At 37.7% G+C, this 27,656-nt stretch overlaps 1 protein-coding gene across 2 annotated transcripts in view; it reads left to right on the top strand.

Annotated features, from left to right (window-relative positions):
• pde4ba (phosphodiesterase 4B, cAMP-specific a) overlaps positions 1-27,656 on the top strand; it is a 167,032-nt gene that overhangs the window by 61,060 nt on the left and 78,316 nt on the right. Inside the window, exon 1 of one of the 2 annotated variants that reach the window (XM_084426775.1) lies at positions 4,837-5,287. The exons of the other annotated variant lie outside the window; for it this stretch is intronic. Coding sequence (XP_084282901.1) covers positions 5,070-5,287 — 218 coding nt within the window. The 5' untranslated portion in view covers positions 4,837-5,069. Of the gene's footprint in view, positions 1-4,836; positions 5,288-27,656 lie in introns of those variants that run through there. 2 annotated transcript variants of the gene reach the window in all.

Genomic DNA, 27,656 nt, shown 5'->3' with positions numbered 1-27,656 from the left:
AGAGACCATGTAATGGAGGCAGGCTGGGGACTGAGTAGGCCTACAGTAATCAGCTTCCCTCCAAATCAAACTGACCTGTATTTCCCACTGTCAACTGCAATGTCTCCTGTGTGGATTGGAGTACTCATTCTAATCATTTAAATGAATTTACTAACAGCTCGGAGAGTCTGTCCCACATATCCATTCAGTGCAACTCCAGGAGTTGCTGACTGCATGGCTATAGTGCAGTTACAAAAGCAGCAATTGAACTAGATGTACATTTCCTATGCATTTAATGTTGGCTCTGTGTAAATAAAATACAGCATCAGAGCTGCTTTGCCATTATTGATACAATTATTATGCGTCTTTACAATAGTAGGCTTCTGTGCTGTTTTTGCAGTGAACAAGCAGTATAACGTTTATAAAAACTAAACCAATGAGACTTTGTTAAATGTTTTTGGCTGAATTAATAGCAGAAAATTGCATTTGAAATCACTGTAATTATAACCTGCACTCTAAAAGATGGATTTTCAATAGCTGTAAATAGATACATAATCTCTTTAGCTTGATACATTATTTACTTTTAAAGGCAGAAACCACAACTGATGCTCTCAGTGTTTGGGGTAGAGTAAATCTTACTTTCGATTCACAAAATACTTAGCAGCTCTGTGTAGGGTGAGAAATGTAGTGGGGAGTTGTTGGAGTTTACGAGACAGCTTCTCACAAATTGTAATCCTGTGAAATTATTTTAAATTCACTCTGCAGGGGTTGTGTTTGCCCTCATTCTCATTCTGTCACTATGCCACACTTCTCTCTGTTCTTAGCTTACTCGTAATGTTCCCATTGGTGGCCAGCATCTCTCATCCTTTTTACTATATGAACTAGCATTGTGAGCCATATGACTTCCCTCATTGCAGCAGTCAGCAGTAAGGAAATTACTTTATGTAAGACCTTCAGTTATGTAATACCTCTCCACTAAGGCTCCATCAGTGAATAGGCTCACAATGCAGAAAGGTCAGAGTGACTTGATCACATTCCTCTTCATTGAACTCGATGCTAAACTTGCATTACTGCACAAGGTTTGGAATACAGTAGTGCAAACCACTACAAAGAGAAATTGTAGTTTAATAGTAAATGTGGGAGGGCAACCCAAAAGTTAGAGGTTCAAATCCTGGCAGCAGTGATTTATGAACTCTCACCATTTAGCAAGCAATTTCACAAGAGGTTGATCCTGGAGGACTGTCTGTTGTGTAAGTGTCTGCTAAATGGAAGTCCTACCATCTGCAGGGTCCTCAAATGGTGTTTACAGATTTGCACTGTAGTTTGCACTATGGTGTTATCTCTCTACATGGTACTTTATATGTCTAAACTGTACATAGAATAAGAGTCCAGTTTCCCCTCAGTGGGAGGCAGTTTTTTTCACAATGGTGAAGATCTTGAGGGAAATACAGAGCAGGTTAAACATTGACAGTCACCTTTACACTTCAAAGACTGCACTGAAGCCGTATTATGGCTGTGTTTACAGAACCAGAGCATAAAACAGTAAGTTTACCTCATAGGTAAATACTTTAAAGCTGAAAGTATACTCACCTTGTCTGAGTTCTGCTCCGAACACTAGGTAGTGCATATGTGTCGTATGACCACCATTTGCACTCACGGTCTATAGAGTATACTTTGAAGGCCTTCGCTGCAAAAATAATGTATAAACTTAAGGTTTCCTGGAGAGAAGGCATGTCCAAGATTTATCAGCTAGTAAGTGGGGTGCCTCAAGATTCAATTCTGGGTCCCTTCCTTTTTCAATATGCACAACCTCACTGGTCACAATCATAGATCCTCAGGTGACCAGTGCATTTTTATGATGACCTTGTTCATTTGAATGCATTTGAATGCAGTAGACCAACTAAAGTTTCAGTAACCCTAAATGATACGGATACTGTCCATACTGATACTTATAGCCATACAGATCTCAGTTGCTTTCTAATATCTGTTCTCTCCAGGGATGGACTGGCCATCGGGCATACCGGGCACTTTCCCGGTGGGCCGACGTGCTTTTTGGGCCGATACATCTCATACTCATACATACTTTTTATTATTATTCTTTTTTCTTTTAACGGCCCATAAAATTTGTACATCGGTGGCCCATTCTTTTGTTTTGTTTTGCTTAATTGGCGGCGCTGGGTTTGTGCCGGTGTAATGCATTGGTCAAAAAAAGTCAGCGTTCGTTTTTTTTTCTTTTTCTGACAGACCAGCCCATGAAACAAGTAGATCAGCGGCCCATTGGTTCTTTTCTTGATTGACACTGGGCTGGCCCAATCACAACTTTAAACGAGTGAGTGAGCGTGCAGCAGTGTCAGTGTGCATCTGTCAAAATAGTCAGCGAGATGGAGAAGAAACGCAAGGAATGTGCATAGAAACAGGCCCTTAAAGCAGACACTGTAAATGTGTCAAAATATATGTGTTCTGACCTTCATCAGCTCCTGTGGCAGATGATGATAGTGAGGAGGATCAGGAAAGAGATGAGTGAGTGTAGAGCCTGCGATAAGCAGAACTACTTTTAAAACACTTAGGCTATGTAATGAGTGTAGGAACCCATAACATAGGCATTATTTCCACATCTGCATAGTTGACGATTACCGCAATTTACTAGAAATTTAATGAGACGCGTTTGTAAACCATGTTTTCAGCCAAAATAAAAGCTTGATGCAGTTTCCGTCAAAATAAAAGATCATGTGCTTATCTCTTTCAAGTATAGAAATTGGTACAAAACTAATTATGAAAGTTTCCTTTATTTTTTAGTGCATTTGTTTTACAAAATATGGCTATTACTGTCATTGGATTAATATTATAACTATTAGCCTATTATGTAGTAGGTGTAATGTTAATAGACACTGTAACTAAAAGAGGTTTGCACACTTAATATGGGTTGGAGCTTTTAATTTTGAACTCTCAAAGTGCACCAGATGATGAATTTAACATTAAAATGCACAAACTTTTCTTACGGGAGGAAAAGTACAACCCCCCTAGAGGACCCGAGGTCCACCCACCACAGTTTTACCAAACATCCTGTGAGAAACACTGGTATTGCTATGCCAATGCAGCTTATAGCTTGTTTTAGGATTCATCACTGATTCATCACTGATGATGTAGTATAGTTCAACTGTATTGATAAATGTCAAATTTTTACTTATTTCATCTGTTAACTCTCACTCGTTCCTATACTCAATCAATTACATGGCATTAGTGGTTTCAAGGAATAGGAGTTGGTATGCATATATTTAAGGGCGTGCAAAGATGGGTGGTGTTTATGATCATATAGTGGGCCAGTCTGGGCCAAAATGCCAGGGCCGATTTTTTTTGTCCCAGTCCAGCCCTGGTTCTCTCCACAACAATCTGCAGAATTTTACCCCTTTTAGTTTCAGCCCAGATCTTTACTTGCTTAACTGGGGAATTTAAGTTTTCTTCTGTGTTGAAAGATCTGTCAAAACATCACATAAAATATAAGATTTTACCATCGGTTCCAACTTTTTTGTTTATCCTCTCATTCATTCATTCATTCATCTTTTCCTGTTCTCATTACTTCCTCCTTTCCTTTGTCTCCATGGTGAAGTCCTGGCTGCCGGCGGGTGTTGACTGGCAGGTTGATAGCTGGCTAACGTACTTCCATTCTTCCGCATGTCTTTATGAGAGCCGGAGATAATCCCGATGTGCTGCTGTCACACAGGGCGAGCAATATGCCGTTTCACGTTCAAATGTGCTTTGAAGGGCATTTAACAATTCACCTTCAGAAACTGCATCACGATTTTTTGTTATTTGTTTCAGTAGGTGTTTATTGATGTACTGTATAGGTGATTAGGTATCTAGGTCACGTGTAACATATAACATCCAATTACATGTAACATGAAATGTTATTTAAAGAAGGTTGTGCATCGATTTTCCTGGGTGGTTGATAAAATTAAGCATGTTCAGCTAAATATTTATTGAGGACATTCACACATTATTACGGTTTCTGTCTTTTTGTGTCTGTTTTATACTCCCTGCTTTGTTTTCTTTCCACCTGTATGTTCCATTTAAATCATTTTCTCTTTCCAATTCACTCACATTATTTTCTCTTCAAACCAACCACTTTAGCATCTAAACCCTCATTTAACTCAGAGCTATATTTATTTCCCCAGACACTGCTAATCCTGGGCTTAAATTGCTTTTTAAATATTTTTTCTTTTATCAGTGAGCTGTGAAAGGGCAGAAGCCCTCATCAGAATTCAGCCAGAGACACCCATCAAACTAACCACAGCTCAGCCAATCAGCTGCAAGGAGGGGCGGAGCTTTCACCGTCACTATGCACCTTTTCTTAGGGCTTTTTTTTTTTTTTTTTAAATCCAAGGATCTTAAAGCTATTCCGCTTATTTTAAAAGCAGACAGCACCTGGGTTAGCAGAGTTAGGTGTGCTCAGTCGGTTCCTTCCTCTGGGTCTCCTCTCCACATCATGAGAAGCTCTGCCTGGTAATTCCTGAAGAGAGGAGCCACTGATGGGAGAGAAGACCTGCTCTTGCACTGTTGAATATTTTAAGACGGAGTTTCCTGGAGCTGAGTGAAGTAAGTGCGAGTCTGAGGAAACAGAGCAGGAGGAGTGAGTGGGAGAAAGAAAGACATCTAAATATATGAAAGAAGAAGATCTTAAGAGTCAGTTATGCCAGTGTAGGAAAGACAGAGAGGGCTCTTTTTTTCTCTCTTTGCCTAAAAAGAGAAAGACAGAGAGAGGTGTGGTTAAAGAAAGAGAGAGAGAGAGAGAGAGAGAGAGAGAGTTTTTTCTTCTTCTCACAGGAAGGAGGTGTGACTGCACTGACGGGGACTGTTCTCAGTGTGTCAGTGGAACTGAACGAGAGAGGATTATTCTACTGCATTGCCGAAAGCCTAAGCTGACAGAGGAAGCTAGAGAATAGAGCAGCTCAAGCGCACACATTTATTTCTGTCTGACACACAAAACATCAGCCTGCATGGCATAACCTCTAGTTGACAGAGAAACGAAGGGAATAGTTGGCAGTGTGACTCAGAAAGGGCGAAATAGGGCTTTTTCCATCCTCAGCATCACCATGTCCTCCAATGAGTTGAGTGCTCCGGAATCGGACCCTTGCATTCGTACCTTTAAGGAGCACATGCATTTGGAGCTGGAGCCTCCGAGACTGGGTACTGGCAACAAGCGCATCACCTCCCCCAAAATATCTCCCCGCAGCTCCCCGCGCCTCTTTCGCAAGCTCATGGTCAACAAGGGCGGCCGCCACAGGCGCAGATTCACCGTCGCACACACCTGGTAAGCGTGTCTGTGCTATGAAGGGTAAAGAGTGATGGGTCGTGAGAGGAAGTGTGAATGGGGAGGGTTTTAGTATTATGCTGTTTTGAGTTTTTTTATGAATGACAGTGAATTAGTTTGGGTAAATGTTATGGGTCAGAGGAGTGTGATGTCACTGCAGGTATGATATTGTACTGCTTTGACCAAAAATAGATCTTAATGACAAAAGAACTAGTGAATGATGTTGGATGTGTCAACTGCAAACCAGAGAAGCTGAAACAACAGGGTAATTTTGTCAATGTGACATGACATATTGTGATGCTCTCTTTGGTCTCTCTAAGTGGAACCGTCGCAGTCTCCTTTCAGGAATGAGTTAAGACTGTTAACCCTTTCTCTGCAAACTACTATATAGATTTTGAGGCAATTTATGTTAATGTTTTATAGGCTGTTTCACTGTTGGCAATGTCAACATCATAGCCTAAACATATAGTATTTACAATTATGTGCATTTCTTAGTCATATTTACTGTATATTTCCCATAACATATAAAAATGTAGACAATGTATAATGTGTATATGTGTAATGTTTAATAATTTTTTATTATTATTGGTTTTAGCATTAAACTAGATGTTTCGAGATTTAAGTATGTTTATGTACATAATATAATGTAATATTACTACTATTAACTATATTTTTTCTACTACTAAGCAATTGATGTTGATACAAAATAAACTCTCCTCAAAATAAAATCGTAATTATTTGATACATTAATTTAGAAAATGAGTTGCTATTCTCGTCGTTTCCCATAAAATGTGGCCGCTCAAAGCATCGGCTTTAAAAGAAGGTTTTGCATCACTCAAAATAATAACATAGCAAGAGTCATATGCACTCTTATCACTTACTGTAACAAAATGAAAGCTTTGTGTCGTGAGATGCTTCCTGTCCATTGAAGAGATTGGATCAGTGCTAGGAGGATGTGGGCAGGATATGATGTGACATGGAAGATTTTTATCCTTTAGTAAACAGAACATTTGTCACCCTGTCTAGGCTCTTGCTACGGTTGTAATAAAACAATGGAACAGTGAGACAATTTTTATGAGATCCACAGAAAAATAGAGGCCGCATGAAAGAATATTTCAGTTTTATGTTCTAGAATGCAAGGTAATTGGTTTTGTTTGCGAGTTTTACGTTGTACTTGCGATATATGTAGATTGGGCCATGCTTTGCACTTGTTTTATTGTCTAGAATTTAAAGCCGTAAGATGTGTTGTTCTTGGAATAGAGCCTTGGATATTCGCCACACATGTGCCTCTATGGTGACTGTTTCACATTCATTCTGTGTCAAAATGCGTCCCTTCTTCTGCTTAGTTAGCTAGGCAGTGTGTGTTTAATGTTTAATGTGTTAGGTACAATGCACACTGTGACTGGATTACACCGTGAAACATGTCACACAGCCACCAGCACCTATGCATTACTCATCCAGACAGCCATTAAACACAGACAGAAGAGTGTTTAATAGGGGGAGTTTAATGGTGCAGACTGCAATAACTGCAGTGATTTGTACAATTATAGTGTCTGAGACTTTTAGCACCAATCTGCTGCGCACGTTGTCAATGGAAGCGCAGGCTTTGGACTTCAACCATTCATAAATTGAACCACAAATGGAACCAGAGTGATCAGAAATGTCATATGTGGTCTCTAAAGGGATGCTGCTAGAGCCTTGAGTTATGGTTGTCATCAATTCGACTAACACTTAATCAGGCAGATTCAAACTTGTGTATAGAGAAGTGGTTATCATGAACATTTCAAATGCAACCTGAATGTCCTCAGATTATCGGATCTAAACTTGTGCAACTCATCGAACGTCTTATCGCAGTTGTGTATTGCGTAACCAGTGGTTTCACATTTTGTGCAACAGAGCATCCACAACATTGTGAGCGGAGGCTTGTGTCATAGTTCTTTTTGTGGTTTGGTCGTTGCTGTGTTAGGTAACACACACCGGGAATGGAGGGAGGGGGCAGGATTGTCTTGAGGGAGTGAGGTGGTGCATGAACATTGAATGGAGGTGGAGAAAAGACAAGTGCAGTGGTGTGGAAAATACTGAAGAGAGCCTCATCACTTCATGATAAATGACAATCAAGGAGAAAATGGAAGGATAATCTCTGATTTTAAAAGGTTTTTTTTTTTTTTCATAGTAGCCTCTCTATCATATATAGATAAATTTGAAAGTGACAGGAATTATTGGGAGATGTTGCAGGTCAGACCCAAACCCACTCAATGTCTTAAGTATGTGTCATAACTGCTTTGCCATGTCTCTGACACAAAATTGTGTCACTTTTTTTAAAATGCTTTGACCTTGAATTAAGAAAAGAATATAATACCATATCCTAGGTGTAACGAGCAATGAACGCTTTCAATCTTTTCCATGCTAACCTAAGTTTCTGTCCCAATCAGCTGCGACAAGTGACATGACATTTTGTTGAGCGCTTTATTTAGTTTTTTGATCTGCTGGGTTGCCCCACCCACAATTAAATCGTCTCGGGTTACAAATGCAACCATTGTTCTCTGAGAAGTGGAACGAGACACTGCGTCCTAGGACGCTTTGGGGACTGCCCCCAGCATGACCAGTTTCTGAAGCAAGTGTCTAAACACGACAATAACATTGGCTGGCGACAGCCTATGATCCTGCATGTCACTTCAGGGGACACTATACCCCTGACGAGTGAAGGTCTCAGGAAAACCTCTCTCAAATGAGAGGAGACCTAGCAAAAATATCATCAAGGAGAGCCAATGACTTGATATAGTAGCTCTAAGAACGGAGGCCTCAGCAAGACGACTCTCTTAAAGGGATACTCCACTTTTTTCGGAAATATGCTCATTTTACATCTCCCCCAGAGTTAAACAGTTGAGTTTTACCGTTTTAGAATCCATTCAGCCGAACTCCGGGTCTGACGGTACCACTTTTAGCATAGCTTAGCACAGATCATTGATTCTGATGAGTCCAGTAGCATTTCTTTCAAAATGACCAAAGAGTTTCAATATTTTTCCTATTTAAAACTTGACTCTTCTGTAGTTAAACCGTGTACTAAAATCGACGGAAAATGAAAAGTTGCGATTTTCTAAGCCTATATGACTAGGAACTACTCTCATTCCGGCGTAATAATCAAGGAACTGTGCGGCTGTACCATGAGTGCAGCAGGCGTAATGATATGACGCAGCGCCTGAAAATAGGTCTAATAGGTTAGACAAACTTAGTCCCGGTCACGTTGGAAGAAGTTACCGAGCTGGGGACTATTTTCAGGCGCTGCGTCATATCATTACGCCTGCTGCACCCATGGTACGGCCGCACAGTTCCTTGATTATTACGCTGGAATGAGAGTAGTTCCTAGCCATATAGGCTTAGAAAATCGCAACTTTTCATTTTCCGTCGATCTTAGTACACGGTTTAACTACAGAAGAGTCAAGTTTTAAATAGGAAAAATATTGAAACTCTTTGGTCATTTTGAAAGAAATGCTACTGGACTCATCAGAATCAATGATCTGTGCTAAGCTATGCTAAAAGTGGTACCGTCAGACCCGGAGTTCGGCTGAATGGATTCTAAAACGGTAAAACTCAACTGTTTAACTCTGGGGGAGTTGTAAAATGAGCTTATTTCCGAAAAAAGTGGAGTATCCCTTTAAATGAGAGGAGGCCTACTAAGCTCTACGCTCAAAGATCACCTCACCAAGGAGGCTCACAGAGAGCCACACAACTTGAAAGTTATGTTATGCGGATCTCTGGGGAGTGGAGGTCTTAGCATGACAACTCTCTAAATCAAGAGGAAACCTAACAACGCTCCCTAAGGATGGTTCCGCCAAGGAGGCTCACAGAGAACCATACGACCCGGCTTAGAACGGAGGCCTCAGCAATTTTTAACAAATTTTGACTGCATTGTTTTAAAGTGAAGAAAGAGAAGTTTAGAAAGTTTGAACGTTTGAAATTTTAAAAAGCATTATAAACAGACAGTTTTATGGAATTAAATTCAAATTCCACCTCACGAACTGAAAAGGAGCCAATTCTTTAATTCAGAATTTTGCCCAACTCTGCTGAGCAGTTTTACTTACAGGGTGAACAGACAAATTACTTGTTGCATGAGGACACAGTGAAAGAACATTCTGAATTTAGTGACTGTTAGACAATTTTCTTAAGGTTTTGACTATAAATCGGAAGGTTATCAAATGCACATTTAAAAAATGGAGGAATGTGCAAGGCAGATGTTACTAAATATATAACGATAACATTCCCTAAGCTGAATCTAAAAAGAGAAAAATCAACATCCTTCCCTTTTTTCATACTAATCTGCTTTTTTCTTCATCTAATGAGATATTCTTTCATTCTTCCTCCCCAGGGCCTAATATTTGGATCTGTTCCCTCTCTCTGTGGGAGACATTATACTGCATTAGCATACATAAACATCCGAAGCATCTTTAAAAAGTTTGGTTCGCTCTATTAAAAGTTAAGCAAACAACTCCTTTCCGTTACTGTGGCTTTGGTGCAAAACCAAGTGTGAAAGACTTTTATTCAAATAGAATGTTTGGCAGACGCAAATGTCTCTGCATCACTTCAAACTTGGGTCAGTGTTTGCTCGAGGAAATCTGATTATAAACCTACGGTTGTATTTAAAGATACTTCATTTGGACACATCATTGATTTGCATTTTTAAATGGGCTAATTATGTTGGCGTGTCTTGTATTTTTTTGTTTTGTAAACTGGCCCTCCTGTCCCCAGTCAGTTTGAAAGTGCTTGCTTACTCTGTGTTGTGCAGCGTGTAAGTGTTTATGCTCCTCTGCCTTGGATTCATCAGGCCACTGGACTGGAATGGTTGATATTCAGAAGAGTGAGAGAAGAAGAGAGATTTGTGCATGCATAAAAGTGCACTCATACACGTGCAGATCCTTTTACATATTTGCTTTCTTTAATGTGACAGGCCTGAATCAGATGCCATGGGGTCACATCTCAGCTCTTGTCACATATCAAGAGTTTGAGCCTTTTTTGTGAATTCCGTGTTGGCTTGTTATGCCAAGCACAATGTGAGCGATATTCAGATTGAACTCATTTTGGGAGGCCTTGTACATTTAATCTTTTTGTCTCCTTATTTTTAACTATTAAAGGAATTCTATTAGCTATTTGTACTGTAATGCAGTGCTGTTTGAATTCCATAACTTGTACAAAATGAATATGTGTTGTAATTTTAAGGATGTTCAGAAATGCAATCTGCAAAGAAAACGCAGCTGTTTTCACTTCATGGCTAATGCTAGTTGATGTTTGTACTGTCGATTTTCCTCCAGTGATGTCACTTCCTGGATGATGATGTTATTAAGCAGTAGAGATTGACCAATAGCCTATATCATTTTTACTGATTAATTGGCATCAATAGTTGCTTCGAGGAACTGTCAGTTATCGGTAAAAAATAAACAACAAAAATCTCCCTTTTCAAGTCTTTGGTTCTATAGAACTCTCTTTAAAAATACACTTTATGGAGTAGTTAAGCGCAAATGAAACATTTTCTAAAACATGAGCCCGGTGTAACGTTCATGTGAAGGCACACGTAAGTTATACAAAGCCGTTTTCTCTCTCTCCATTTCTTCTACATTATTTTTATATTTCATACGATACTAAAATAAAAAATAATAAAAGAATCAATGTGTCAGTAGTGATGAAGCTTGGCCATTTCTATATATTTTAATTTATTATAATACTGTTAAAAATATTATCTTGGTTAAGTCATTGTTCATTTTCTAATAAAGATCAGCACTATTTGATATGATATTATTGGTCGACCTCTATTAAGCAACTGGTATTTGTCAGTTTAGGGGATATTGGAAAAGTTGTAAGCTGCAGTCAGTCTAGATTGGACTCATTTCACTTCCATTCAAATAAACTGTGAGCTTTACGAGTAAGTGCATAGAACTAGCACCATGCTAGTTTAATATTTTGTACAATATATTAGGCATTGGGGACATGAACGTAGAGATACGATACAAAGCATGTTGACTGCTTGCTATCAGCACAAGGGAGGAGGTTGGTGTGGTCTTTTATCAAGGTGCTGAGTAACAGGATAAACAGAAGTAACATACAGCCATATTCTTGTTAGACACATTCGAGGCCAAATGCCAATTGCTTTTTGAACCAAACTGACAGTTTACCAGTTGCATGAGGCCTCTTCAGGTTAGGTACAATTAATAGCACAAGTAGAACAGACATGTGGTTCGGGACTCTCTTCCTCTGATGCAATTGAACTTGCAAGATTTGGGTTAAGAGGTCAAGATAACTTGCTGGTAAACAAATTTACCAGCAGCTTTACCAGTGCTGATTCATTGCTGCAGACGCATTTAGACTGAACTAGTGATTTCTGTTCTCATGCTTTATTGCCATCATTAATGCTAATGCAGACATACAAACTCATATGCCCTTTGTTAGGCTGTCCGTACATTTAATTAAAGGTCTAAAAAGGTGATACAATGTGTGTGTTATACTCTATGCTTCTGAGCTCATCATGATTCATAGTAACAAGATAAAGATTACACGTTAATTACAAGTACATTATTTTACAGTGCCCTTGGTACGTTACATGTAGTTACTATAGTAATAACTATAAATTATGCATAATTACATGCAACTACCACTAAACCAACCTCTAATCCTTCCTTAACCCTATAGTAAGCACATGTAGTTAATTAATACTACTCAGTACTTAAATGTATAATTACACTGTAAAAATGACACCTTAAAAATAAAGTGTAACCTGAAATTCTTTTAGCTATTTTTACATTGTAATTACACCTTTTGAACCCCATTGTATTCCTTTTCAAAGACTACAATGTTGTGGCAACATTGTAAGAATAACTATGTGACCTTTTGACTTGCCGGTTGTTGTTAATGCACTGGCTCTCAGACATTTTCAGGCTGGTAGAGTCACTTTTTGCCAGCGAGTTAATCAGTCTCCAGGGCTGAAGTATCTGGAACACAGTGGGTCTCCTGGAAACAGATTCACTCAGCTGGATATATGGCTGGAGTCTCATCTACTCCATAATTATTACGCTATCTTTTACAAGACTGCTGGTTAAGGCCCACACTAAAGGGACTACAGTTACAGTTTAGGGTGTGAAAAGTTAAGTTTCACAATTGATACCATCAAGCTGACCACATCCTTAAAAACAGCTGTAAATTGACCTGCGAAAATACCCTCTCTTGCTTCTCTCTTTACAAAGTGCAGTCTTATATGAAGTTGTATATGAAGTAATTTCAAAGGGTTGCAAATATATACTTATATATATACACACACACACACACCAGCCACTTTATTAGGTACACCTTGCCAGTACCGGGCTGCACTCTTTGGACCCAGGTTGCCTTTAGAACTGCCTTAATTCCTCGTGACATAGATTCAACAAGGTGCTGGAAACATTCCTCAGAGATTTTGGTCCATTTTGACATGATGGCATCACACAGTTGCTGCAGATTGTTGCACATCCATGATGCAAATCTCTCTTTCCACCACATCCCAAAGGTGCTCAATTGGATTGACATCTGGTGACTGTGGAGGCCATTTGAGTATAGTGATCTCATTGTCATGGTCAATGAATTTGAGCTTTGTGACATGGTTCATCTTGCTGAAAGTTGCCATCAGAAGATGGTACGCTGTAGTCATAAAGGGATGGACATGCAGCAACAATACTCCGGTAGGATGTGGCATTTAAACGATGCTCAATTGGTACTAAGGGGCCCAAAGTATGCCATGAATATATCCCCCACACCATTACACACCATGAACCGTTGATACAAGGCAGGGTGGATCCATACTTTCATGCTGTTTATCCCAAATTCTGACCCTACTATCTAAATGTTGCAGCAGAAATCTAGACTTCTCAGGCCAGGCAATTTTTTTTAAGTCTTCATGTCTTCAGTGTCTACATACCTAAATGCATTGAGTTGCTGCCATGTGATTGGCTGATTAGATGTTTATGGTATAAGCAGTTGAACAGGTGGCCAGAACACTAAGAAAATTTCAATGACAAAATATATGACTGGAAAACTGATATCGCAAGTTGATATAAAAGTTGTCAAGGTGACAGAAACTTTTGATTTTTGTTTTAATTATTTGAAATGTAAAACTGAAGAATTTAAAGTATACAATAACAGTAATTTACAATCACATGCATCATTGTTACTTTTTGCAATGCAGGGTTTAAAACTGCATTAAACATTCATGATTATCAGAGTGCTTAAAATTATCTGTTCAAATGAGTGATTACTGTTTACTGACACATATTGCCAGCCTCCATCCCTCCACCGTTTTATTTTGCTGTCTGCTAGATGTTTAATCAATCAACGTGTTTCAGACTGAAAGTAAACACTTGTGACATTCGTTTTTTTGTCCCAAAACTGTGATTAGGATATCAAAGTGGGCTCAGCGAGCTGGACAGCAAGAGGCTGTGAAATATAGAGCTTTGCAGGAAGAGCTAATTTAATGACTGACGTTAATAATGCTGATGTCATGCATGCCCTGGAATGATAATCTTTCAGTGGCTACATGGATTGTATGAGATTAAAGCAGATATATAATATTTTGATGCTAGGATTATGGTGTCCATTATGTTTTTTATATTATTTATTTTTTCTTGAACAGTAAATGCCATAAATTTCCTATAAAATAGTATATATATATATATATATATATATATATTATTTATTTATTTATTTATTTATTTATTTAAAAGTTTGGAATAATTAAGATTTTTAAAAAAAAATGTTTTTAAAAGAATCATCTTAAGCTTACCAAAGCTGCATTTATTTGATCAGTTTTTGTTTTATTTGAACATTGATTTGATTTCTGAAATATCGAGTGACACTGAAGACTGGATTAATGGCTGCTGAAAATCCAGCTTTGCCATCAAATAAATAAATTACATGTTTTACTGTTTTTTTTTTATCAAATAAATACAGCCTTGGTCAGCGTAAGATAAAAATAATTAAAAAGTCATCATTATTTCAACCCAGGCTCATTGGGAAATTGTACCTGTGGCAACATTTCTGCAAATTGATATGTTGGATTATGCACGTTTTGTGATAATTAAAAAAAAAAAGTTGTCAAATGAGTGGTGCTAAAAGTGTGTTCAGATTTATCTGGAAATATTTTATTATGTTGGCTTTTGTAAGTACCATGGCAGTTCAGAAATAAATCCGGTGAGTGGTGCTAAGAGGTCAATGCTCTAAACCCTAAACATACCCGATAGTGTTAAAAAAAAGCAAATGTGGGATAAAAACGCATTTAAAAACCATGACATTTTGGCTTGCTTCGACAAGTCTTTGGGCTCTTTTATCATGACTCGTGTTTCAAGGGACTCGTACCCAAGCGCAATGCTGCTGCAAAATTATAAGTGCAATGCAATGTGAGCCACTGAGCAAGTCTATGCCAGAAAAGCTACACATATGGAGCTGGTTATGTGATGCAAACATGAGAATGTATTAGTTTACAAATGATGCACTATGCTAATAGTGTTTTGAGGTCATAACATAGTATTGTGCAAGGAACCACATGCACGTGTGAAAATAAGTGAAAGTTGCTGTTTCACTGACTTTAGTGTTCATTTCAGCTGGAAAATGCAGTGTTTTGTATGCTTTGGTATGTGTTTTAGCGGCAAATTTTTTCAATGAGCCTGTTGATTAATTTTATTATAAAACATAATGAGCTTGCACAAGAAAGATCAACTCTGAATGTGGTAGTCTCTGAAAAAGACAGCTCATTGACTGATCTGACTTCCTTTACCATGACAGCAACTCCATGGAGAGTTGCCCTCGCAATGTATTTTGGGACCATTGCAGCTTCTGCCATTGCAGTGGTTTTGTCATGAATAAACCAAAAGCCAAACGCACTCACTGCTCTTAGTGTCTCTGTTGTTTGCTTTAACGGACATGTGCTACATGTGTGTTTGTGTACCAGCGGGACACATTAACTAATGGTCTGCTCTAATTTAAAGCATACTTGAGACATCACGGCGCCGTTTACTCTTTCTATTCTGAAGTTCAAGCAAACACGTCTCTCTCTTTCTCTCTCTCCCTCCATTCATCAAGATCCCAGCCAATATTTTATGACATTTATTATTGCACACTTTAACACACTTTATCTTCTCCTTGCAGAACTGTGTGCAAAAATGTTAGGATGAATGTTAGGATGAATGTTAGGATGAATAGGAATGTTCATAACTAGCTTTCTCCAGGTACACCAGTGTACTTTTTTTGTTCTTTTGTTCAGCAAGAATGCATTACATTGATCAGTAAAGACTTTTATATTGTTACAAAAATATACTATTTTAAATAAATGCTGTTCTTTTGAACTTTCTATTCATCAAATAATCCTGAAAAGATCATCACCTGTCATAACATTGATAATAAGAAATGTTACTTGAGCACCATCGTGTGACACTGAAGACAGGCCATAACAGGAATAACATTACATTAAAATATTAAAATATACCTTAACTTTTGAATGGTATAGTTTATCATAGACCTCCTTTGTTTTGCAATTATATGACTTGTAAAGAGACTGTGTGTTGCATATTTTTTGTCCTTGCATTTCCAGAATGGCAGGTGGACTTTGAGTCATTGGATCATCTGTAACACCAGATCAATTTGTCATCCTCTCCAGATTGCCGAACTGAATTCCAAGAGATTTATTAGGGGCTTTATCTGGTGTTTGATTCAAAAGCGGTCTCTAAATATGAGCATGTATCCCTTTGTTGAATATATGTTCTCTTTTAATCACTACAGAGTGATAGCACAGGGTCCAGTGCAGTTTTCCAGTGCCTCATTAGTGGGTGAGATCCAATTTTGCTTCTTAAGAAAGTCCACCCATTTTCTTAAGAAACTCTTAGTGCTCATTAACAGCCTCTTCATTATGGAGTACCTACTGAACATGTACACACACCACATGTGACCACTCTCCTACACACTGTACTCACAAATCACAACTATAAGTAGAGCAGGGAGCTGAATTTAGTTTTGTCTTTTAACTCACTTTCATTCTCTGTGCTCAGCACAGCGTAGACATGAAACATTCTTGTGGGAATATGTTTCTTCCTTTGTGAAACTGAACGTTTAGATTTGTGCAGTAAACCCCATCTGATACTGGCGTAAAAGAGAACACTAGAAGAGCTTGTGTGGCTGAAATGTGTTCTTAAGTGTTGCTGTGGTAATTTCTCAAAAAGTTTTTTTTGCAATTTAAAGTTTTACACAAAGACTTTTGGAAAATAGGATTAAAATGATGTAGTCACAGGCCTGTCAGAAAGATTTTTTTATGTTTTTGAAAGAAGTCTCTTATGCTCACCAAGGCCACATTTAATGGATCAAATGGATCAGTAATATTGTGAAATATTATTACAATTTGTGTTTTATTGTATTTTAAAATGTAATTTATTCCTGTGATGACAAAGCTGAATTTCAGCAGTCATTACTCCAATGATCCTTCAGAAATAATTCTAATATGCTGATTTGACACTCAAGAAAACTTATCTATTATTATTAAAGGTGCTCTAAGCGATGTCACACGTTTTTTTAGGCTGAAACATTTTTTGTCACATCTAGTAAACATCTCCTCACTATCCGCTAGCTGCCTGTCCCCTGAACACACTGTAAAAAAAAAAAACGCCCAGGCTCCACAAACGGCAAGAAAATCAAACTGGCCCAGCCTTGGCCATGAAACATAACAAACAGTGTTCCAGCCAATAACCGACAAGAATGATTTGGGGGTGGGGGTTGGGGGGTTAGTGCACGTACACATGAAGGGTGTGGGGGGTGGAGGAGAGAGAAGCATGAAGAGGAAAGTTAGCTAGAGGAGAGATGTCCTAACAATTCTTGAGAATTTTGATATGGCTGACACACGACCAAAGAGATGACATTCCGATGAACAAATAACAAAGAATAGGGAAAAGGAGAAGGAACGCGAAGTCCCGAATTTACATCGGAAAAGCGTTCAAAAGGTGGCGAGAGCTCCGCCGGCAGAAGGGCTTCCAAGCCGACATTCAGGTGGCTCTGTTTTTGCTGGACACGTGGGTAAATCCAGTTTGTTTTTTCTAAATGGTTCATGACTGTTTCAGGAAGCACGGAAGGGAGGGGACGGGATGAGGAGGAGGGAGGGTCAAGCTAGCCTCCGTTTTGTTTGACAATACTTCGAACGTCACCCAACATCGCTTAGCCTTAGAGCACCTTTAATGTTGAATACAGTTTTTCTGCTTAATGTTTTTGTGTAAACCATGATACGTTTTTTTTTTTTTCAGGATACTTTGATGAATAGAAAGTTCAAAAGAACAGCATTTATTTTAAATAGAATCTTTTGTAACATTAGAAATGTCTATACTGTCACTTTTGATCAATTGAATGCATCCTTGCTGAATAAAAGGTTTTATTTTAAGTCTTACCCCAAACTTTTAAATGTGGTGTACATTGAGCAGGTTGTCCCCTCATCGGTGGTGCCATTTTTAAATCACCTACGTTTCATATAATACTACTACTAGTACTAACATTAATAACAATAATAAAATGTGTTAATCTGAGACACAAACATTGCAGATAGAGCGTAGAGAGAGAGAGAGAGAGAGAATGACAATGAACAAAAAACTGCAACAGTAAACAACCTTCATACATCCATGGCAGTAGGTGTCAGTATAGAATCCAACATCACTAAAATAAAGAAAAGCCAACAAAACCCTGTACTTACTCAAGCAACCAGTTCTTTATTTACCCTTGCACTGCACATAAGCAAAGACAGTCTCCAAAATGTGTGTGGTACTTCATTTTAAATGAAGTCAGGTGGAGCTACTGTATGTAGGTGTACAGCTATACAGTTGACATTTATCTCTGAGTGTGGATTAGTCATAATATAAGTCATATCCAAGTGATTTTTTAGTAGACAGTATATAAGACCTAGAAATTGGAAGGAAACTAATGTAAGTCCCACATTCAGTCTTGCAGCTGAAGCATTGGAATGCACAGTGTGTAGTATGGCAATTGGCAACCTTTTCCTATCTGGCAACACACACATCATCTGAAGGTCATCATGTCACATTTCTCTAGTGGAATGCTGTGATACCAAAAAGGTAGTCCATTCTCACTGGTGTACAATGCAAGTTTAGGTAATGGTATTTTCATTTCTGAGAAAGATTGCATTCTTTGATGGAAATACCAGTGCTTGCAAGACTACAAATTATTATTATTGGTAAGCTTGAAATGCTGAATGATACTTACAAGGCTTGAAATTGCGACCATTTTGGTCGCATATGCTCCTGAAATTGAATCTGTGCGACCTAAAAATATATTTGGGAGCACATGTGCGAGTGCAAATAATGGTTGTGGTGCGACCTGTTTTCATTTCTCTACAAAACGTTTGCAAATTATTGCACAGTGTGTACCTTATGTGCGCTGATACGCGGTGGCCGGACCATCATTCTATCCAACGTTACATAACCAGTCAAACGTCATCCTTACGCTCTTAACTTTAAAACTTGGTTAATATTAACTGTCAATCACTCCCACTCCCTTTCACTGTGCTCCGTTTTCACGTGACCGGGAGCTGACTACCGCGCGAAATGGCTGATTTGACGTTTACTTGACTGACAGGACAGCTGTTTCAGTGGTTGCCTAGCAACATAAAAAAACGCAGCACACTAAAGAGGTGGAACACGCCAATGTTTTTATTTATTTATACTTTTTTATTCATATTAATACATAGCTTATTTAGTATTATATAGCAATATATGATTAATATCATAATAAATACTTTGCTTGTTTCATTAATGGATGAATCAGCGTTTTTTGAACGAATCTCTTGAATGAATGATTCAATAACAAATACATTTAAGTCACTTGTCGCCACCTAGTGGTGTAACAATGTAATCGATATAATACGCTCTATGCACGAACACTGCTGACATATTTCCGGTAGAATCTCAGCCAGCGTCTTTACATCCGCAGTGAAGTGTACTAGTGGCAACATTTTCACAAAATTCATTTTCTCAGAAACGGAGACAACGATTTTAGAAACCGATTCGCTAGTCGGATTTCGCATAATATGAGAGAATACATACCCTCGATGTTGTCGATGTAGCTCAACATTTATAATTTAAAGCCCTTCTCTTTTTTACTCTTAGGTGTGACAGCTAACTACTGCCTCACAATATTGTTAACATCATTCACGTTAACCGCTGGAAGTTCTTGTAAACAGCGAGTGTAATTTACCATTATCTCCACCTAATGCAAAAACGGCTTCCGACGCAGCACCAGATGTAACTGTAACTGGGCAGGCTGAGACAAAACGCGGAAGCGATCGTGCATAGAGCCTAATAGGTTATTAATTAAGCTTTAATTAAGTATTAATTCTAGTTCCAATTCAATTTCTTCTGTGATAATAAGAATATTTGTAACACAGAACAATACTGTGTAGTTGAATATACTCTCTGGGTCCTTAATTTTTGGTGGGTGCTCCTAAATTTTTTGAAGTTTGGAGCACCAGTGCTACCAAGTAAAAAAGTTAATTTCGAGCCCTGTACTTAGCACTCACATTGGTTTTCATCAGTTGTAGGAATGTAATAACATGTAATAATGTGAATGCAGCTATAAATGGTTAAATATATGCTAAAAGGAAAAGGCTAATCTTATATTTATAAGATTAGCTTAAATAAGACTTATATAAGCTAAGTCTATATTTATAGACCTTTAAATTACTGGAAATTAATTTTCAATAATTCAACATTCTGGAGTAAATTTTTTTTTTTGAAGATCAGTTACCATGTCAGTACATTTTTTTTTTTTTTTTATCGCAAAACATGTTTAGAGATGTAGCCTATCCTTATAGGTTTCTCTGTAGAATTTTCTAATTCTGCTGATTGAAATTCTTGCTTAGAAACAGCCCAGTCTGCTGCTACTAATTCAAAAGAGTCCTTCAAGCATCTTTTACAAATTTGAAAGCATTTGTCACATTTATACAGCTTGGAAAATGGCTTTGTTTATTTCCGTTTCTTTTGCTGTAAGGCTCCGAAATATTTTGTAATTGTTATGTGTAACTGTAATACTGTCAAGAACTGAAACTACTCTACAGCATTCATTTGTAGGGAAAACAACTTTAAGCATTCTAGGGAGTATGTTTCGTTTCTATGTTTACAAAAACAAAAACAGCACAGGGTGAAGTCTACAAAACAAACCTTAAATAGAGTCTGTCCAAAAAATTGCAGAAATTTTATCATCGTTCTAATTAGAGGAACCAAGCAATGGTAGCATATTGAAACGTAACGTAGTGAAGCGTATTGAAATTTTCATATTTGGAACATATCATAACCTACACAACAAGATTGCACAAATTTATTCTATTCTGTTCTATTTTTGTTCTCCATTTCATGTCATATATTGATAACATTGTTTAAAATATTAATATTTACATTATTTACAATATTAACTACTTTTAGAAAGAAGAGAACATTTTGTTTTCATCTCTAATTAGATGACACAGTGGACTAGCTTTTCATGTTGAATATATGCCATATAGCAGGATAAACAAACACACAGCATATTAGAGTATGAGTCATTTAGAGTTGAAGGAGAGAAGCACATTTCAGGAATCTGTTTACATGCTTCCTCAAGCGGCTGATCCGCTGTGTCCAGCATCCGATTTAATGAGTGAATATGAGAATCCCTCAAAGAGGTTAATGTAAGGACAAGAGCAGCGTGAAACTCTCTCTCTGATAAGCATTTATTATAGCTCTACAATGAGCTCTGCTCAGTTAAATAGAGAGAGATTTCTACCTTATAGCAAACTATATATTTAATACAAATATAAAAAATGTAAAACTACATAAATAATATGGTTATTATGATTATTATAGTTTGCGTTAATTGTGTATTTTAAGAGTTGCTTTAGAACATAAAGGGATAGTTCACCCAAAAATGAAAATTAGCCCATGATTTAATCACCCTCAAGTCATCCTGTATATGACATTCTTATTTCAGATCAATACGATCGGAGTTATATTTAAAAATGTCCTGGCTCTTCCAAGCTTTATAATGGCAGTGAATCGCTTTGCTTCAGAAGGCCTTTATTAACCCCCCCAGAGTCATGTGGAGCACTTTTATGATGGATAGATGCATTTTTATGATGGATAGATGCACTTTTATGGACTTCAAAACAGAAACAGCAATTCACTGCCATTATAAAGCTTGGAAGAGCCAGGACATTTTTTTATATAACTCTGATTGTATTCATCTAAAAGAAGAATGTCATATACTGTACACCTAGGATGACTTGAGGGTGAGTAAATCATGGGCTAATTTTCATTTTTGGGTGAACTATCCCTTTAAGTTCTACTGTTATATAAGGAGTCATCCAGATGGTAATACCATGGTGCTTCAATATGTTATGCCACTACACTGCAATATTATTATGTCCACAAAATCATGAAAGTACCATAGGAGTTTTTGGTGCTTTGTTGTGAAATTGTGTACTGTATGTGTGTGTTCTTGAATATATGGTTCATGAGGATACAAATGTATAATAACATCGGCATTACAACGTAAACACGGTTTATGAAGATATTTCCCGTGTCCTCATAAAACAAATGGCTTAAAAAACCTACTAAACTGTGTTTTTTTTGTTTAATTAAAAACATTTCTGTGATGGTATGTTTAGGGGTAGGGTTAATGTGAGGCTATATAGGTAACAGTTTGGATAACTTTGTCCAAAGTCACTTATCATCTCTATAGCTTATGTTAAATCTCCCTCAGTGCCTCTTTTTTGTTAGAATCAACGGTATCTGTGCAAAAAAAAAAAAAAAAAACACTTAGGAGGGTTAAAAAATCTTAAGTCTATTCATTTTTAACCTCTCTTAAATGTACATTTATGCCTGAATAATTTTTTGAAGTTACTAACAAAAATAATATATACACAGTGAAAATATTTATAAGACTAAATGTGAGAATAATGGATCTTTTTACCCTGCAGTTAAATCATTTATCCATATTACTTAGGCTAATGCATATTGGAGAGAAATATTCTCAGCATTCATTTCTAAGTAAAACCGCGTCTGTATAAAAGACCTGACAATACTTCATAAATTTTGTTTTAATGTGAGGAATATTCCAACTTTTTACCGCCACATGGAGTTCTGGAGGGTAAAAAAAAAAATTACTTAATGGATAAATACCAAGTTGAAATGTGTTTTTGTTGTTTTACTGGCCTGTTCTTTCCAGACCTGTCCAACACACACACATAAATATAGACCGTCAGTATGGTATTGGATAGGTCATCATGACACTAGGGGAGGTTGATAGATTCATGCCCCACAAATTGTAGAGCCTGTCATCCTAGTACAGCTTGTAGAGTTATATACTCATTATGGTGTGTGCGTGTAGGTGGATCATTAAGATAAATTAGGTGCTTCACTTATTTTTAGACAACAATATGCAGTTATAGGTGTTCAGCAGAACACCTATGACACACTAATGTTAAGGTGCAATGTGTGTGTGTTGCTGTGTTAGCAAAGTACAGTATCTGTATTGTAGCCTTCGTTTGGCTGGATGATTTATTGTGCCTGTTACGTTTCAAATGAATGCAATTGAGAATCAATCGATAGCAGCGGCTGCTGTGTCATGCAGTCTCACTTTAACCTGTTATCCAGCATTCAACTTAAATATGATTCAGCTCCTCTGGGAGTGCAGAAAGTGAGAACAATGAGGAGAGAAGCACAGATATAGAAGATTGGAGAGAGCGAGAGCAGATAAAAAAAGATTTCAGATATACACTAAATGGCCCTTGTTGGTTTCCGTTTAGTGTTTGTAAATCAAAAAGAAGTTTTCTATTTATTGCATCACATGGAATACAAAGGAACCAATAGCAATAGATGCTTTGTCCTCTTTTGTAGCTCTCACAATGCTGGCTAAATCAAACATTCAGGTGGAGCGCAGCTGGTTGCATGTTTTGTTGATGAGATGTGTTTGATCATGATTGCTGTTTTGGTGGAATCTCACTTCCGATTGCCAGCACGTCTGGTCACATCAATAGGTTCATTATTAATTTTGGTGCTAGGATTCAGGTTTTGCTAGTAAATGTCAAACTACAACATGGACTCTTATGGATAAACAATTAAATTAACTGGTTAGAATTAGTTAAATAATATACTCAACCTGAATAAGTTTATACCTATTAAAATCATATCACGTAGAAATAGCTACTTAAATGGATATTTCACCCAAAAAAACATAAATTCTGTAACCATTCATATCATGTCATTTTAAACATTTTCTTTTGTGGGAAACAAAAAGAGATATTTTGAATAATGGTGTCACAATAAAAGCTCCATGTTTTGGACCCCATTGACTTTGATTATATATGGACAAAAAAATTATTCAGAATATCTTGTGTGTGTGTTTTGTTTTTCACAAAAAGAAAGAACTTCAGACAGGTTTGGAATGACATGAGGGTGATTAAATGATGACATTTTTATTTTTAGATGAACTATTCTTTTAAGGTAACAATTCTATTTTACAGTGTAAAACAGATGCCTGTAACATTAAGAACAGGTCTAATATGAAGTCTAATAAAAAATATTTTATTACTTGCTTAATCCCTTTGCTTGCTTGCCAGAGAATGTTTCATGATGAAGTCATAAAAAGGCCTTTTTAAAACCTTACTTTTATAGTGAAAAAAAACAAAACATGAAAGTTCATTTTGGTTTTCACGTGTTGCAGTACAACGTGATTAATGTGTGACACTAATAAATGTGGTCTTTTATAAAGAAGAAAACATCTACAAGTGCTATGTAGGATTTTTATTATAGGGATTGAACACTCATCAATGAAAATGGTGAAAGCCTGTTTGGCTTTGTCCTAGAATTTGTTGCTGCATGGATAGTGGCAGTTTTTAGATTCAAATAAGATCTTACGGTTACGGACAGTCTGTCACAATTCCAAATAATGAACTGCATGCGATTTGGTAACATTTCAACAAGAAATGAAATGTTCTTCGCCCCCAAGATTTTTGGGTATTTCTACTTTTTATAGCATGTCAAAGAAATCAATATCTCTTGCAATAAAACTTGAAAGACTTTATTACAAGGGATATTGACGTATCTTGTTTTTTTTTTTTTGTTTTTTTTACTATATTCAAGAAAGCATGAAATGAACTGAAAAATGTAATTTCACTCATGTGTTTGAAAGGTTAGGTCAGGGTAATTTTTGTTGGTCACCAATATTTCTGGTCCATTTTCACACAAAAGTGAGACTGTAAATGTTATTCTGTTAACATTCAAGGAGTAAATTAGCATAAATATGGTCTAAAAGCTGGCATAAACTAAAAGCTACAGTTTGATTAAATAGGCTAAACTTGACCTTCTAATGACCTTCAGAGATTTTATCGTTCTTCCTGGTTGAGCAAAAACTGGCCTCACCACAAAGTGTCCAAACATTGCAAAATACTTTGACTAATGTTTGAGCACAGACTAAAATTCCCCTACTACACTCTTATACACCATTTGATTAACAAAGAAAGCAAATATTTAAAGACCCTTTACTACTCTATTTCTGTTTAAGACCAAAGCCACATAAAAATGCTTGTCAAATCGAAGATTCATTTTGAGACAAATCACTTTAAGATGAGCTGTCTCTCTCTCTCTCACACACACACACATGCACGTACACACGTGCGTGATTATTCCCCTCACATACGCAGCATGTTGCCATGGGGACAGGCCCACCAGCTTGCCAAGGGTATAAATTACAGCAGGTTGTGTATCTGGTTGACCGCTGGCATCTCTCGTCTTTACCTCCATTTCTCCTCTCAGCACAGTAACTGCACCCCATAAACCTGTTGTCATCGCAGCACCTCTGTAACAAAGGTTTTCCTGACTCAGGAATGTGAGCCAATTGGTCGATTTCTCATTAGTGTAGGATGTTCAGACTGAGACATTTTGCCATCGATTTCCCTGCTGAATCTTTTGCACATGCTGTAACAAGTGCTCTTTTGTTGGTTTGTGTTTATTCATAGGATATGTGTGCATTTAAAATGTTTTTCTTTTCCCAGAAAATCGATAAAGGATATTGATGACTCATACTGCACTATACAGATTTTTGTCTTATCAGATGCTCTCTAGTGAGAATTCCCCTCCTCTTGCAAATGACCAGCAAGAAATGGTTCATGACTGAGGCGTAACTAAAGCCTATTATGAATTGAAATGAAATTAAATATACTTCATTGTCCCGAAAAATGTACTTTGGTCTCATATGTGGTATACATACATAAAACATTGTCATTCACCTTTAGTTTATAATATACAAGGTGGAGGTGGAGTCCGGGGCTCGGAGGTTCGATGTGGAGCTGAGGAATCCACAGACCAAGGTGAAGCTAACAACTGGGAAGCCCAAGGCGGATCCGAGAAGCTGGGTGGAACCTCTGAAGGAGCAAGGGGCTAAAGAGAGCCATGTGGAGGTGGTGCCGAGGGTCTAGGTTGCTTTGGCAGAGGGAGGGAGAGGGAGAGGGAGGCTGTGGCGGTCCTTCCACAACTTGGAGACGGGCAGAACCAATGGTGACGATGGAAACTTGGAGCTGGGCAGAACCAATGATGATGAAGGCGACTTGGAGCTGGGCCGATTCACTGGTGATGAAGACTTAGACTGGGCTGAACCAGTAGAGGCGAAGGTGCCTTGGTACTGGACAGGACCAGCGGAGACTGTACACCTTGAGACATTATACAATCCAGCTCATCAAAAAATTATTAATTGAAGACTGAGCTCATATCCATTCCAACGAACTCCACTAGTACGCCCTCAATGACGGACGCTGGTGCCAGCTCATGTCCGTGGTGGAATTGGGGCTGGCGATGTGTCACTCGTTTAGGCTGGAATGGAAGAAGACGCAGAGCGAGCGGTTCGAGTAACAAGTCATTCATGTCAGATCTAAAGAATCCTTTGTGTGGTCCTCGAAGGAGCGATCCTCCTGCTCGAGCAGGAGCAGCCACACAGCGGGGATATCTATAATTACTTTTCTTTTTAATCTACTTGTATAAATAGCTTTTTACTCAGGTTTAGGGTTATGTGTTCTGTCACGGGAGCATGTAGTTAAATCCAATAAAGAGAGTTGTGTGAACACTACCATTAACATTAACGCAGAACCGCGAACAGAGAAAACTTAGGAGTTAAATACACTGAGGATGGCAACAAGTAACAAACAAACGAGTACTCGGGTATAGACAGTGTCAATGAAAACCATGACCTAAAACCTAAACTGAAACCTACCGAAACTAAACAGAACAAGATAATGAAACTAAACAAGACATGATTGTGACAGAAATATTATTATGTAATTTATTCCTGTGATGGCAAAGCTGAATTTTCAGCAATCATTACTCATTCAGAAATCATTCTAATATGCTGATTTGGTGCTCAAGAAACATGTCTTATAAACGTTGAAAATAGCTGCATAATTATTTTTGTGGCAACCAAGATTTTTTTCTTCTTTTATGAATAGAAAGATTTTATAATCTACATTTATTTTTTTAACCCTATCACGTAGGGACCTCCCAGTACTGTCAGTAGGTCCAAGTGGGCCCATTTTTGACTGGTCAGCATGGGTTTGGGTGTGCAAGGTCCTACTGCACCACAAGTATTCATTTTAAATAGAAATATTCTGTAACAACGTAAAAGTCTTTACTGTCACTTTTGATCAATTGAATACACCTTTGCTGAATAAAAGTATTTATTTTTAGGCAGAAGTGACTATTTCCTCATTTATTTGAGTATCCAGACAGAATATTTATGTTACATCAGTGCCTATGACCTTCCAGCTTTGTCCTTGCTAAGATCATAAATATATGGTGTGTGACGACATTGTTCATTACATTAAGTGCTCAGCTTAAAGAATATGAACTAATAATATAATGTAAACAGCCATTGGTTTCAATACAATTTAATATTGTCAGAGCATATCTGACCCAAAGCTCACAGGGGAATCAATTATGAGCCAAACTATTTTTAAACTACTGTGCAAGCTGAAATTTTGCTGATCACAGTGTCCGTTTCTGAAGACAATAGCATTTTAGTTTAGTATAGAGTCGTGACTGACTGTGTGTCCATAAATAATTCAACATGCATGTCACACTGTATTTTGACTCAGGCAAATAGGAGCAAAGTCTAGGCCCCAGAGAAACAGGTGGAGCAGGTTGAACTGCAATGTATTTATGCCTCTATTAATATCTGGGGCAGGCCATCCAATGCCCCTCTTGGCCCTAATGTTCATCGCTGCCGGTAAAGATGCTGAACCCCGTTCACAGACGGCACCAGCTCGGCCAACTGCTGCCATCTGTGCCACCACATTTGC

The sequence above is a fragment of the Rutilus rutilus genome (genome assembly GCF_951802725.1).
Source record: "Rutilus rutilus genome assembly, chromosome: 12".
NCBI classification, from domain to species: Eukaryota; Metazoa; Chordata; class Actinopteri; order Cypriniformes; family Leuciscidae; genus Rutilus; species Rutilus rutilus.
Note: the sequence above shows the minus strand (reverse complement) of the source record. Positions and strands in the feature narration are given on the sequence as shown.